General features: G+C 36.7%; 1 protein-coding gene across 3 annotated transcripts; it reads right to left on the reverse strand.

Annotated features, from left to right (window-relative positions):
- Positions 1-4196: 4196 nt before the first annotated feature.
- On the reverse strand, positions 4197-14597 carry LOC306875582 (uncharacterized protein). Of its 3 annotated transcripts, none has more exons than XR_013784759.1 (6): positions 14470-14591; positions 10374-10706; positions 9768-10282; positions 5767-5905; positions 5622-5672; positions 4197-5263 (listed from the first exon to the last, which is right to left on the reverse strand). XR_013784759.1 is itself a non-coding variant. In XM_079426254.1 (6 exons), the coding sequence occupies exons 3-5, from the start codon at positions 10000-10002 to the stop codon at positions 5654-5656; spliced, it is 393 nt and encodes a 130-aa protein (XP_079282380.1). In that variant the 5' UTR covers positions 10003-10282; positions 10374-10706; positions 14470-14597; the 3' UTR covers positions 4197-5263; positions 5622-5653. The 3 variants fall into 3 exon arrangements, 1 of the variants encoding a protein (XP_079282380.1); XM_079426254.1 differs by having other exon boundaries at positions 14470-14597; XR_013784760.1 differs by having other exon boundaries at positions 4202-5672; positions 14470-14562.
- Positions 14598-15384: the final 787 nt, after the last annotated feature.

Consider the following 15384-nt stretch of genomic DNA (forward strand, 5'->3'; position numbering starts at 1 on the left):
GTTAATGATGATAGTTTTTCCCAGAAAAAGATCAGAACCAGTGCAGAATCGGAGAAACCGTGCCATGACCCTGTGTGTCAGATTCCCAAAAGTAAGTGGTTAAATACTTCTGTATCTCCCTCTCCTGGGCATTCATGTTTTCTGGGAAAGAAAGTGACTTCAGAACTTTTCTCACAGTGGGGTGCAAGTTTTCATACACAGAGGAGTTTTTGTGGGCAAGTTCTTGTAAGATTTCCTCTGCATTGTCCTCTGTTGGTATTTTACAACAGCTATGGCCATCCAAAACTTCAAGTAGTTCTTCGTTGTCCACAGTGTTGAAGTCAGATTTCCATGCTTCAAAGACTGCTCGTTCTGATTCTGGAACGAATTTCAGGAAATTCTCGATGACACTGCTTTTAGCACTTCCAAAAGCAGCCTGCTCCAGCAGCTATTTTTACAGGAAGAAACATTTCCTTTTGCCATGCAAAGGCAATTATACGGCCTACACTTTCCCAGTGTATTTGCCAAAAATCATGCCGGAGGAAAGGCACCTTGAAAGAGCTGCCCATAGAGCACTGTTCATAAAACTCATTCCAGAACTCGGAAAGACAGTCTCTCACAACTCCTCCTTCATCATGGCCCTTCTCAAGTTTTCCATCTGGTGCAATAAGTTGAAATTTTATTTCACACCTGAACACACTATCATCCAAAAAAATGAGCAATGAGTTCTGAGAGGACGTGACCACGATGGACAACTAAGATCCTCTTTATTTTTTCACTATGTACAATGTCGTTCAGAGGTGAGACAGGTATTGTATCATCCAAACTTTGGTCCTCCACATTAAAAATGTCTTCAGTGACGAATGTGATAGTGTTGCTCTCATCCATAGCATTGCCATCTAGATTGGAGGAATGCACCTCTGTGGAGTAAGACAAAGAATCTCTGGTTCGATGGTGCTCCCGATGTAAATCACATCTGTATTTTCAGATCTTTCCGCTGGCATTGTTGTTAGGGAGCTGTTCAGTTCTTGTGTAGTTAGAGCCACATCAATTTCCTGTTGCACATGTGAGCCCAAGTTACTTTTTTCTTAGTTGTGAGATAGAACCGATTCCAACTGTAACGTCTTCATCTACAGACATTTCTTTGTAATCCTTTAAATCTACCTGAAACTCAGTGATGTCTCCCTCAGTGCTTTTTCCATCTGCAAAAAAACAGCTTGACTGCTTGCTGAATCAAATCTGGTTTCTTGGATTCTTTGGAGACATCTACTTTTTGTGTGCCACCCCCCTTTCTTGTTCTCACTTGTCTGAAGATGTCACTTTCTGCATCGTAATGCATCCATCCTAATTCTACCTTTCTCATAGTCTTTTGAGCATTCTTTGTTTTGTGTTGTTGACTTGTTGTGACAGAATCCTCACACTTACGTTTTTTGGATAATTTAGATTTCAATCGCTCAAAAAGTTTTGATTTTCTGTTATTGGGGTCATTCCTGTAACTGGCTTTCTGTCTGCAAAATCCCCAAATGGCCAAACGATCACCGCAAGATGGAAAGTATGTCTTTAGCTGCTCATCTGTCATTAGTTCGATGACGCTGGTATCAATCTAGAAAAAACGGAAATTTAGTTTAAATTAAATATTTGATATTTAGAGTTTACATGTCATCACACAATTTTCCCTGACCAATGGTTGGATACAAGAAATATTTAGCTGCAGTTATTGCTGCATAATGGAGTCAGATCAATTTTCTTATATAAATGACAAAGAAAATTATTCTTGTCTCATTTGTTTGATTAGGTTCTCTCGGTCTAATTGTGCAAAATTCTGATGATGTTTTGTGTCATATTTATGCATAAATAAAGAAAATTCTTAAGGGTTTACACAGTTTAAAGCAGCACTGTATGTATGTATGTATGTGTGTGTATACATACATATACACACACACACACACACACACACACACACACATATATATATATATATATATATACATACATATGCATGCATTTGTCTGTTTCAGACAAGTTGTATACTCATCCTTTATATATAAAATTCAAACATAGTTACAGAATCATACATTTATTCATTTTTATGAACCCTTATTACTGGCTGTGATGAAAAGAGACTGCAAGACCAAAATCACTTCTCATATCGACAAATCACGTGAATGAATGCAAGTGGAGTCGGTTTTTTGGGGTTTCAATGTGTGGGGTGTGAGTGCATGTCAGGGAGGTCCGTATAGTAATAATAATGAATTATTGTTTTGAACTTACTGTTTGAATTTGCTTACTGGATCCTTGGATTTCCAGGAGATTACTGGTTTAAAATGATGTGATCGCAAAAACCTACTTCCTTTCATTTTTAAGGTTTTGTTTTTGTTATAATTTATTGATTCAAATCAACTTGTCATTAAATTCCAGATGTCATTAAATTATTATTTTCAGACAGCATGTATTTGGCTTAAAAGCAAGAGCATTTTATAATAGATGCTGGCTGAACGTTTTAGATTAGATGGTGGCCAGTGGTTTAGTGATTCTGAATGGATCCGTATTAGTACAGGCGGTTTAGTAGTCTTTGGCTTTTCCTTGTGGTTCTGTTTGGTATCGCAGCTTGACTTGTGCTTATTTGTATTGAAAGCATTTAATAAATAAATAAATTAATTAATTATTGATTGATTGATTGTGGCACTACACACACACAGTGAAGTGAAGTGACATACTGCCAAGTATGGTGACCCATACTCGGAATTTGTGCTCTGCATTTAACCCATCCAACGTGCACACACACACAGCGTGAACACATACACAGCAGTGAACACACACCCGGAGCAGTGGGCAGCCATTTATGCTGCGGCGCCCGGGGAGCAGTTGGGGGTTCAGTGTATTATTGCACAGTGTATTATTTATTTAATTAATTAATTAAATAAATGCTCAAGGGCTCAAGGGCAAGGGCACCTCAGTCGTGGTATTGAGGGTGGAGAGAGCGCTGGACATTCACTCCCCCCACCTACAATCCCTGCCGGCCCGAGACTCGAACCCGCAACCTTTGGATTACGAGTCCAACTCTCTAACCATTAGGCCACGACTGCCCCTAACACACACACACACACACACACACACATATATATATACACACACACAGTGTATTATTTATTTAATTAATTAATTAATTAAATAAATCATTAATTTAATTGACATTAAACTTGACCAAGTGCGAGTTCGGAAATGCCGTGGTTACTTACCTCGGAAAGAGAGTTGGCCAAGGGCAGGTGAGGCCAATTGAAGAAAAAGTTGCTGCCATACTTCATTTCCCCACTCCTACTGTTACTACAGGGGTTTTTGTATATTTCTGGGGTACTATTTGTAAATTATGGGTGGGGGTGTTACATCCAGTGACGTATTCACTGCACTGTGTATTGGGGTATGTTTTCTTGTTGTTGTTTCTCTCTCTGCCTCCTCCCACTCTTTCCACTCTGGCAGGTAGCTGATTGCCCTTTCCAGCTGCATCTGCTTACCAGCTGAGAAAGCATTAGCAAAAAAGATGAGAACTTCTCTCCAGAGCATGTCTTGTGTCCAGCCCTGCCCAGCTCAATTTGTTGAAGCCTTTTTGGAGTTAAAAGTGGTATTGGAGAATACAATATTGTCTCTTTAATACCGCGTGGTTTATACACATGTTGTTGCTGACTGGGCTGACATTTTTGACACCCCCATCAAACAAGAGAAAACGTATCACAAACCCCGTTGCACACCGTTTCCAGGAAACGTGTTGTTCAACCCGGAAAAAGTAGCAAAACGCTGCACAGGTTTGAGCTTGAACGCACCCCAGAGACCCGTGATCATGTGAATTTGTGGTTTAATTAGTGAATCTAACTTAAAATCTCAGAGCAACTTCAAGTAAATAGTACTGTATGGATAGTGTGTGTAGTTCAGTGTGGATGTGTTGAAGGTGTTTACTGAAATAAAATAACAAAAAAGTACTTTTTATCAGTTAGTTGACAAGGTAAAACTTAAAAGTACTAAAACAAATAAAATTAATAAAACTATTGACATCTAAATGTAGAAATGATAACAACTTAAATGTAATAACAATAAAAAATACTCAAAATGACTAGAAATGTTATTAAAATTAAAACCATATTAAAACTACTAATTCAGAATTTGAATGAAAACTGTACTAATATATTAACAATACTAAAATAACAATTTGCTTAAACAATGATCATTTATAACATTCAAAATGTTTATTTAAAACAGCAGACTGTTACATTTTTTTCACAGTAAAAATGATATACATTTACAATGCAAACATGCAGATAAAGTGAAAAAGTGACAACCATATATACTACAGGTATATAATCATATATGCTAAGGATTTCTATGGAGTTCTAATGAACCAAACAAACCAGCTCTGCTCTGGATCACAGTCATACAAAGCTTATTTTTTCAACATGTATGAAAAAAGAAAAACATGTATTCTTCATGTACACATGTCCACTTCACATATTGTAGTATGTAAATACAGTACATTGATGCAGTGTGCATGACAAATCAAGTAAAAACTGACAGTACAATATGTGTAGTGCAGATCTTCTTCACAAAGGATTTGTAAATGAAATAATGCTGACCGTCCTGAGAACTCATGCACTCCAAAAAGTGATAAGTTGACTTAACTTAAAAAATTGAGGAAACCCGTTGCCTTAAAATTATCAAGTAAATAATAACAAAAAAAGTTAAGTGAATTGTCAGGTTCACTTGTCGGGTTTAAGGCAAGCAGGTTTGTTTTAAAGCTTTATGCACTTTTATATCAGGCTTAAATGCTGAATTGAGTGTTTCCATCTTATTGTCTCAAAGCATTTGTTGTATGGATTCATCAAGATAACTGAATACTAAAAATAGATTTTTTTGAACTGAATACAATGAATAAGCACCATAGTGGTTCCACCACAACGAGTTTCTTTCAGAAACTCCAGAAACCTTCAACCTGATCTGCTGACACCATCTCAACCTTCAAGAATCAGCTGAAAACACATCACTTCCACAAGCACTTCACTAACCCATAACCAGAAACCAAGGCTCTTGCCATAAGAAGCATGCTAAATGATAAATATAAATCTATTCTAGTTTAATAAGCGGTGACTTTAATGTTTTCCACAACTAGTAACAGGTAAGTGCTTGTTGATTAAGAAGTGTGGCCTAAAGAAATTCAAGTTAAAGCTCAAAAACATAAACTGAAGTTCAGGTACACAATCCAGTTGTGATGCTGTTAGGTCTTGAGACGTTTTCTTGCCTGTAAAGAAACAATAATTCACAGATTACAGACAGAGAAATAAACAGTGGTTACACTTATAGTGACTCAGGAATCCGGCACATCTGTCATCAGTTCTGAAATGTCTGAAATGTTCATTTACTCAGTTCAGTCAGTGGAAAAATTATCGTATTAATAAAAATATATGTGCCCCATTGTTTTTTCATCAGAAGAGCAGAAATGCTATTATATTTTCTGATTTAAAGGTGATTCTTTGTATGATATCTGAATAAAATGATATGAATGAAGCCACATCACACACATACAAACACACACACATCTGCAGTGAAATCAAGCACAGCTGGCAATCTCATCATAGTAGTAGGCTGCAGTACTTTACCTCATACCTGGACTTTCAACAGATGCCTGAGGTTATTTTTCACCTTGTCTCCTTTGAAAAAGAATCACACACAGACAATTAAGCACAAATTTTGCATAAAAGACAATCATTTCCTCTCACTGTAATAGCGGTTTGTAATACTTGCCCTTTGTAAAGCTCCTGCATCAAATCATTCAGGTCGAATAAGCCGCGAAACACAGAGACACGTATTCCTGAAAATGGACCTGAATCTTTAGAGCCTTGACAGTCCATCTCCTTTGGAATGGGAGGTTGCACTGCGCCCCCTAGAGGACAGTAAAGGATTACTGTAGTAAGGATTACTATGAATTCCAGGACAAAATGCTTCAAGAAGTGTGCTCCTCCATATCAGAGATACACGTGAACAAATTATGCACGATATGTTTGAGAGAAGAATGACTGAATGTGTTCAATGTGAGCGCTTTCCTGTTAAAGGCAGGGTAGGTGATTTGATTGAAAAGCATTTGTGTTACGTTGGTTGAAAGTCTCTTCACACCTCGATAGCAATCTAAATGTATTTATATTGTCTGTGGAAGGTGTAGAACCATAAATCCTCGGTCTGAGGACTATGATAGGCTGTTCTACCTGCCTGTCAATGTATGTATTTGCACAACTCTTTGCGCGCTCCATTACACTTAGCGAGAATAGAAGGCATTATTATTGTAATATTATGCTGTTTGTACTGTAATGTTTCCTTAGCAGTGAATGAGACATGATGTAATCTGACAACACTGCATTTAATCCTCCATCAATGCCATCTCTCATGGTACCACTGATTATACTCTGCTCTGCCTGTGCACGTTTGTGTGTTTTGGAGGAGGCGTGGCTTTGGAGAGTGGTTTGCAGGGAGGGTGGGATCTTATGCTTTCAATGCTAGCTTGCTATTGCTAGCCTCTCTGAAATCACGGACCCTACATTTAAGAAGATCTGTTAACATTTATCCCTCTTCTTGAAATAGAGGGATGAACGTAGGCACCCCGCGGCTCAGGGCCCACTAAAGTTCGAGACACACTGCATGATTTGCAGCTGTCCCAGACGAATAAAAAACCGAACTACATAATACTATTATTGTTAGAAATTGCAACAATATAAAAATAGAAATATAATACATTAATACATTTAAAATTTTAATTAAAACAATAATTAAACAATAAATAAACAATAATATCCTGGCAGAACTGGCCCCCCGACTGAGCCTGCTTTCTCACAAGGTTTTTTATCTCCATTCTGTCACAGAGGGAGTTTTGGTTCCTTGCCGCTGTCGCCTCTGGCTTGCTCAGTTGACACTTAATTTCTAGCGATTATCGTATATTTGATTTCACAGATACTATTTAAACTTTGGGAACTTTTTGGGACTATTTGGGAAGTCGTGGCCTAATGGTTAGAGAGTCGGACTCGTAATGGGGGTTGCAGGTTCGAGTCTCCGGCCGGCAGGGATTGTAGGTGGGGGGAGTGAATGTCCAGCGCTCTCTCCACCATCAATACCACGACTGAGGTGCCCTTGAGCAAGGCACCGAACCCCCAACTGCTCCCCGGGCGCCGCAGCATAAATGGCTGCCCACTGCGCCAGGTGTGTGTTCACGGTGTGTGTGTGTTCGCTGCTGTGTGTGTGTTCACTGCTGTGTGTGTGTGTTCACTGCTGTGTGTGTGTTCACGGTGTGTGTGTGTGTGTGTTCACGGTGTGTGTGTGTGTGTGTTCACTGCTGTGTGTGTGTTCACGTTGGATGGGTTAAATGCAGAGCACGAATTCTGAGTATGGGTCACCATACTTGGCCGTATGTCACTTCACTATTCACTAAACTAAACTGAGCTAGACAATGACATCTCTGAATTCAATAATGAAATGCCTTTAACTGAAAATTGAGTGTTTAATCGTATTATTATACATTACTGACACTCTATCCTCCAGTTTGATACTCTTAAGTGCTTTGACACAATCTGTATTGTTAAAAGCTCTATATAAATAAAGGTGACTTAACTTGACGAAAGATTGGCATCATGATATAATCGTGGCGATTTCTGTGATTCAACTGCCAAATAGTGATTCATCATGCTTTTTTGTTTACAACTAGCACATGTTGATGATGTTTTATTCTTCTATAGTAACCTACGTCGTAGTGTACAAGTCAGTAGGTCATCACTGTGCATGTCGTACCCAGGTTCATTAGATCCATGTCGCACAGTGTGATCTGCAATGATCTTATAGGATTGTTAAAATCGTGTAGTCTGTAGAAGACTTAAAGCTGAGGCTCAGCAGAAACTGCAGTCCTGGAGGTCTCAGGTTGAGTTTGCTGATAAGGTTAAATTGCCCCTATTATGACATTTCCAAATTCCACAAAGGAACAATCATTGTGTAACTGGTTTGAAAAATGCATTGATTTAATCTGATTCGTTTTTTTATTTTATATTGTATTATTATTTATGTTTTTTATTTATTGCTTATATTATGTTCTAATTCTATTGTGTTTTGTAATAGGAGTGAGTTATGCTCTTAGTTATGAGTTATAAGTATTAATGTAGCCAAACTTTTCTTTTGATGCTGGGGTTCCTGAGGGAGCGTCATTAGTGGAACACTTCCTGAGTTTCCCCCTTGAGTGTCTGATATATGTGAAGCTGATGAGCGCGTGGGTTGATTGCTTCTCTCCGTGAATGCCTCTGGTATGTCGTAATTTCTTGAAAATATGTATGATCTTCACTCTGTAAGCCTGACTGAGCAATAGCAGAACCAGATTGTGTTAGTTGTGATGATGCGAGTTAACGTTTAATTCGAATATTATGCAAATCATCATGGCACTAACTACTCAGCTAACAATTTTTGGTTCCCAGAACGTTCCCTGTGTTTGCTGGGTAGTTAGCATTTTGTGCTCTGTGTGTGACCAGAGTGAGAGAAGCTCACTATCGATCCATTGATGATCTCTCTTCATTTCTCTCAGGTATGTTGTTAATATAGTTCTGTTTCATAAAGGAAAGAGGTCCAGTAGCGAAAATGAAAATATATTGCACATAGAGTGTGATTTAATAATCCATGATGCACGTGGTGCAGTCTGCACATGTTAAGGTGCTAATTATATTCAATGTTTCATTTGATTTGTGGTACATAATGTGAAGAAATATGGATTTATATCTACAAATAGTTTTATAATCGATTATTTCCCTTATCGTGTTATGTTACAAAGTATAAATATTCAAACTATTGCATATGTTAATAATGTAGCATACCAAAATATATATATATATATATATATATATAAATCGTTATGTATTATAAGGAAGACAAGGCATGCATGTAGTGTATTTAGAATTATTAGTATTTTTATTTAAATATATTGTATCTTTTAGTTTATTGATTGTGCAATCATTACAGTCTGATATATGTGAAGCTGACGAGCGCGTGGGTTGATCGCTTCTCTCCGTGAATATCTCTGTGTGTGACCAGAGTGAGAGAAGACGATGCACTATCGATCCACTGATGATCTCTCTTCATTTCTCTCTGATTAAAAGTCACTGGACCTCATTGCTGAGTGGTTGTGTGGTTATTGTGTGACGAATGACAGGTCTAGACATGCTACAATTGCAAGGATATTTCAGAACTATTTTTCCAGCTGATGGGCAATAAAAACATTTACAGCCAACCAGAATCCATCCTGCTTTAAAGAGCTTGAGCATTTAAATCGGCAGACAGCAAAACTGCAGAACATGCTTATAATAAACACAATGACTGTCTGCTAGTTGTCATTATCTTTATACATATAATTTTTGATGTGAACAGCCCTTGTGTAAAGTTGTCAGTCTGATATAAAATGAATTGCGAAAAAATTGCGGACAAATGCTCAGAATAATAATGATCTGTAACAAAAATGAAAACATGGCTTTTTGCAATTGGTGTCGTTCATGCATTGAATTAACACTTATTTGATTACATTTACTTTATTTACATTTAAATAATTGGTTAACTTATAATTTTTTATTATTTTATGGTAAATAATATATACTCTAATAGATTATCTAAATACATATATTAATACAGTCAAATTGTATTTTCAAAAAGTCAATAAAGCTGTAAAAACAATAAAATTACTGTCAGTTTAAAATGATGTTCTGAAATTGTAATGACTAAATGATACTCACCAGCGTTAGTAAGTCTGAAGCTCCTAATGATGCTGAATCTGCTGCTGTTGATCTGTAGTTTATAAAGTCCAGAGTCTGTGGTTCTGATGTCTCTGATGGTCAGAGATCCAGTCTGATTCACCTCCAGTCTGTCCCTGAATCTCTCATCACTATTATAACCCTGTTTATTTGTACAGATCTTAGACTGATCTTCAGTGATTTCCATGATGCAAGTGTCATTAAAATACCACGTCATCAAATCAAATGGTTTTTTTATTACACCAGGATCTAAAGTAACATTTTCTCCCTCCTTCACACATATTTCATCTCGTTCTGCAGCAGAAACACCTGAAACACAAACCAACAGCTGCTGGAGGATCTTTTGGGGGTGAAAAATAACTAAAAATAATTATGCATATTAATTTCCTAAGACATTCAGGAGAAACAAACTTAACTGCAAAATTGCTGAATATCAAGTTAATTATGGATATGTCTTTGTTCATATAGAAGTAATTCTGTTCTGTTGAATGATGTAGCTAAAGAGAAAAACAGCTCTGAATGTCACTGGTATAATAAATACAATGATATGATTTAAACATAAATAACCTGCTTTTAAACATAACTCACCATGAACAGTAACATTGAAGATCGTTTCACTGTCACTGCCGTTGATGGTCACTAGTCTATATTCCCCAGAGTCTGTGGTTGTGGTGTTCATGATGGTCAGAGACCCAGTCTGATTGTCCAGCTTCAGTCTGTCTCTGAATCTCTCAGTACCTTCATCACACTGAACATCTGTACAGATATTACTGAGATCTCCATTGATGTAAGCGATGCGAGTGTAATGAAAATACCACTCAATCTTTTCTTGTTGGTTTGTTTTAACATCAGTGTGTAGAGTGACTGAATCTCCCTCCATCACTGACACCGAGACTTTATCTGAACCAGCACCAGACACACCTAGAAAAGAAATTAACAGATCATTATAAATGTCTGGGGAAAACATACAAAAAATACAGGAAAGTGATATGATTTTTTTTTCTTCAGATCAAACAATCAGCATTCATTCAACAGACAAACATACATGTTATAATGGAGGTTATATGGTGTTTATTGAACGTCATAATATACAACACATATCTTGACTCATATATTGCATTCAAACAACCAAGAAGATCAACCAACCAAGATCATTGCACAGACCTTCATACACCTCTGAAGACTATAAATGTGTCAAATTAGCACATTAAAATAACAACACACATTATTTATTATTACATTTTAATTTTTATTTCAGACAACATTTAAAAACATTATTTCTTGGTCTCAATACATCTTAAAACCATCTTAATGCTCTGCATCTGGATCTAATTATTTCAATCATTAGTTTTGTGGTTTTCACCATTCCCCTTTTGCCTCTGTGTCTGCATGTACTTAAACAAGCACTGTCTCACTCGTCCTGTAAATAAGCGCATGCATTTGATATTATAAACAGTGCTGGGCAAGCTACTTGGAAAATGTAGTGAGCTAAGCTAACAGTTACTCATCATTAAATGAAGCTTCACTACACTAAAGCTACAGCCCTGGGAAATGTAGCAAGCTAAGCTAAAGCAACATGGTAGATTACTACATCTAAGCTATTTAAAAAAATAATAATAATTATATTGAACCAACATCATAAGTCAATGCTCTCTCAGTGATCAATAAAACTGTCAGTCAAGCACATAAACAGGCATAATAGTTCAGTTTAATTGTTCATTCAACAACTGTTCCAAACCAATTTGGCAGCAAAAATCAGTATCATGTACAGGGCCGGATTTACCTTATATTGTGACATAGGCAAAACAAATGTTTCCTGTCGGCCGTAAACCTCCTATTGGTAGTTGGCATTATGGCTTTATTGTGTACAGATACATTTATATAAATGGTTACACGTCACAATAAGGTTTATTAGTTAATATTAGTTAACTAGTGTAGTTAACATGAACTAAGAATGAACAATACTTCTGCAGCATTTATTAATGTTAATTTCAACATTTACTTATGCATTATTACAGTTTTTCTCAGTGGCTTTGGTGCATTTCTCAGATCAGAAATGAAATTCTCAAAACGACTTGTTCAACCTCCACATCATCTAGTCACTTGTGCACATCATAAAAGCAGTTTCTCATTCTTTTGAACAAGTTGTGATTGCTTTGGTACATTCATGCAATCGATTATGTATATTTGTCAGCATTTTCCTGTTATTAGTTGCTAAACATCTAGTCATTAGTTCATTGTATAAGTCATTAAATGCAAAAGGGTTGATCTAGTTGTTATAAACTGTCAAGCATTTTTCTAGACATTTCTATTAGTCTTTTTGTAAATTTGCCATGTATTGTGCAGCTAATTGTTGACTTTCACTAATGAAGAGAATGTAGATCAACCAATGATAAATCAGTTCTCTGAAACTCCTCATACAGTGCTGCATGCAAAAGCAAAGCTCTGCCTGTGTTTGCCTGTCTAATTTTGTATTTTCACCTTTGTGCCATATTTCTTTTTAACTGTGAATCCTATTCAGTCTCTTTCAGTCAATATCCCCACATGTAATATATCCATTTCAAATGTACAAATTTATACATGGCCAGTGTTCGAATTGTGTCAAAGCTATTGACACAAAAGCACCCCCCCCCACACACACACATTATGCATTATGCCCCAGTATAGTGACGGGGACACTATACTATCGAAGAGCATCGTCTTTCGGTTGAGACGTTAAACCGAGGTTGAACTGTTGAACTGTTGTATAGGCTAAAATCAATATCACATTTGTGATTTTTGCAAAAAAATGTCACTCTTCTTCGTGTGATACTGATTAAATATGAAATGATATACATTTTCTTCCCCCATATCTTGAATTTTGGCAGCATTCTAAATGCATTTTATTAGACTGAATCATGCAGTGAAAGAACACTCTACATGAGCGCAGTCAGTCTAGTTAGTGCTTAAGCACTCATAACTCCACTTATAATCTGTATGATAAATGAATCTCTTACTTTTATCGTAAGTACATCTGCACTCTTATTAAAATATTACTTAAGATATACCACCAAATGTGTGCCATTTGCTCGTTGTAACTCTTCCAAATGAAGCTCAGACGCACGTGGGTGATGCTGTTCACTGTAACATGTTTCTCAGACTCGACATCCTTGATGACGGTGCGTGACTCATAGTTCAGTTTATTGTCTTTCCCCTTCATGTGCTCTCTCTTCTTTCCAAAATCATTGATGAAAATCGTTGTCATTTCATGTGTGAATATAGCTGAAATCACAACACTGCCGTTATCTTTCACTTATGGTGATTTTATCAGATGAGGTCTTGTTCATAGCCTAAATCTGGATTTTAGCAGAGTAGAGCATGAAAGTGATTGTTTTGCTGCTTGATATTGCAAACTGGGGTGTCTTACCATATTATTTTAATTATGAACACATTGGTTTGGAATACAGACAGTTTCACTGTTTACTGCATGTTGTTATTCTTAGCTATCACAGAGAGGCTCAAAATCACTCTCCAGAACATTCTTGTGTTTTCCTGGTAAAATAAAGGTTATAATAATAATAATAATTCTTGTTCACCATTCCTGGCTGGTGGAATAATCTTCCTACCCCTATCCGGAACGCCGGATCCCTGTCAATCTTCAAGAAACAACTGAAAACTGATCTCTTTCGGCACTACTTGACTTCATCCTAGAAAAACAAACAAACAAAAAAAAACCTTAATCTTTCCCTCTATCTTTCTCTCCTTCCCTTGCTAGCTTGTACTTATTTGAACAATGACTGAGACTTGGCGTTACGAGCACTTCCTCTGTCTGACTGCCTCTTCAAGATGAATCGCTTTTTGTATTCCCCAATTGTAAGTCGCTTTGGATAAAAGCGTCTGCCAAATGACTAAATGTTAATCGAAAAAGCCCTCAGACAGGATATTGCTGACAGTATACCACATTCGGTAAGGGAAATGCAAAAATATAATGATAGAAACATTCTCAACGCTGTCAAAAACGGTATTTAACACTAGTCTGTTCTTGTCTGTTTCTTTCTTATTCTGTTTCTCAGTCCGTGTCCGGATCAGATGATGTCTCCCTGATCGACACCTGGATGAGCCCCGGGACATATCCCGAGTTATCCTCGACTTAAATACAATAACAATAAAAAGAAAATATATATATTTATAAAACAGGAATGAGACTTCAGGCAGGAATTGGAAGAGATGGAAGAAAGGAAAGACAGAATAGAAAGGAAGTCGAAGCATGAAGTTGGAGTGAAGTGCAATCTGTGGAGTGAAGAAAGGATGAGAGGAAAAAAATATATAGGCACAATATAAAGCTTTAAAATGTTTAGAGAGCATAGACAGAAAAACGTTTTACATATGTTTACCATTTAAAATGTTCCTCTTATTAATTTATTTTTAGCCTTCTATCTTTAACATATTGTAGAGTTAATTTTTTTATCAATATTCTGATTTCTGAATATTCTGATAAATATTTAATCAAATTTAATGTCAACACATGTTCTTTCAGTTATTTGTAATTTAACACATGAACTGAGATGTCAATTTACACATGATTTATTTTACTCATAACCTGAAGGTTATATATTTTTTTGGGTTTGTTAAATATGTTGTTTAATATGTTTGTCTGATAATATGTGTTAATAAATCATGAGAAATAAACAAATAAATGTCCTACCGTGACAAAGAAAGGCAGAAACTGCAAACAAACCAGCGGAAATCATTTTTGTCCCCATGTTTCCTCTCAAACGTGCTTCAGCAGCTACTTTATATGAATGGAGCAGCATTGCTGCACTACAGAGTTGTGACGTATCTGGAGGTGTGTGTTGCTGTCAGACACCACGTAGTCTCAGTCACAGACATCACACCCATGGACCGTTGGCTGAACTTCTGATGCATGGCACACAAAAGTGGAAACACCCAGTGGCTGCTCGTGGGTTTTAAAATAGAGGAGGCACGCTAATTGCATTGGTCTGGGATCCCTGCCAATTCCTATTATTATCATTATTTGCTTAACCACATTAATATGGCTTTTTGGTTGCTTTTAGTCAGAAAACGCAAAGAAAACGACAAACATACGGAAAGATAATATAATTTCACTACCTGGCCTATTACTTGAAGCAAACCTCCATCCCTTCTTAAAAATCTGTGTTAAAAGAGGGCTTCCTGTTGTGCCATTCAATTAAGCCGACTGCTGTAGTCTATCCAGCTTAGGCGTGTTCTCCCTTTATTTTTAATTTGTATACTGTTTGAATGACAGCTTGGTAAATCTGTTGGCCATCAAATATTCAATATCACTAACGTTACTCATCATAAGTACTTCTTACATTATCAAATGAGCAGGAGACGTTTAAACTAATATCACATAATTTACGTCTCTATTATGATTGGTTGACAGGGCTGGGACAAAAAAATCGGCCCTTGCAATATTTGGTCCAGGCGACCCACCACCATATATATGATATACACTACCATTCAAATGTTTATGAACAGTAAGATTAATAATTTTTTTAAAGAAGTCTCTTCTGCTCACCAAGCCTGCATTTATTTGATCCAAAATACAGCAAAACAGCAATACTGTGAAATATTTGTA

Source organism: Barbus barbus (assembly GCF_936440315.1).
Source record: "Barbus barbus genome assembly, chromosome: 9".
Classification (NCBI taxonomy): Eukaryota; Metazoa; Chordata; class Actinopteri; order Cypriniformes; family Cyprinidae; genus Barbus; species Barbus barbus.

Bases quoted from the DNA above. Each gene is read 5' to 3' on its own strand.
- LOC306875582 (XM_079426254.1), bottom strand. From the start codon at position 10,002: ATGACGTGGTATTTTAATGACACTTGCATCATGGAAATCACTGAAGAT. The intron at 5,906-9,767 runs GTGAGTATCATT...ACTGTCCTCTAG, and splicing joins CTTCAGACTTACTAACGCTG to GGGGCGCAGTGCAACCTCCC.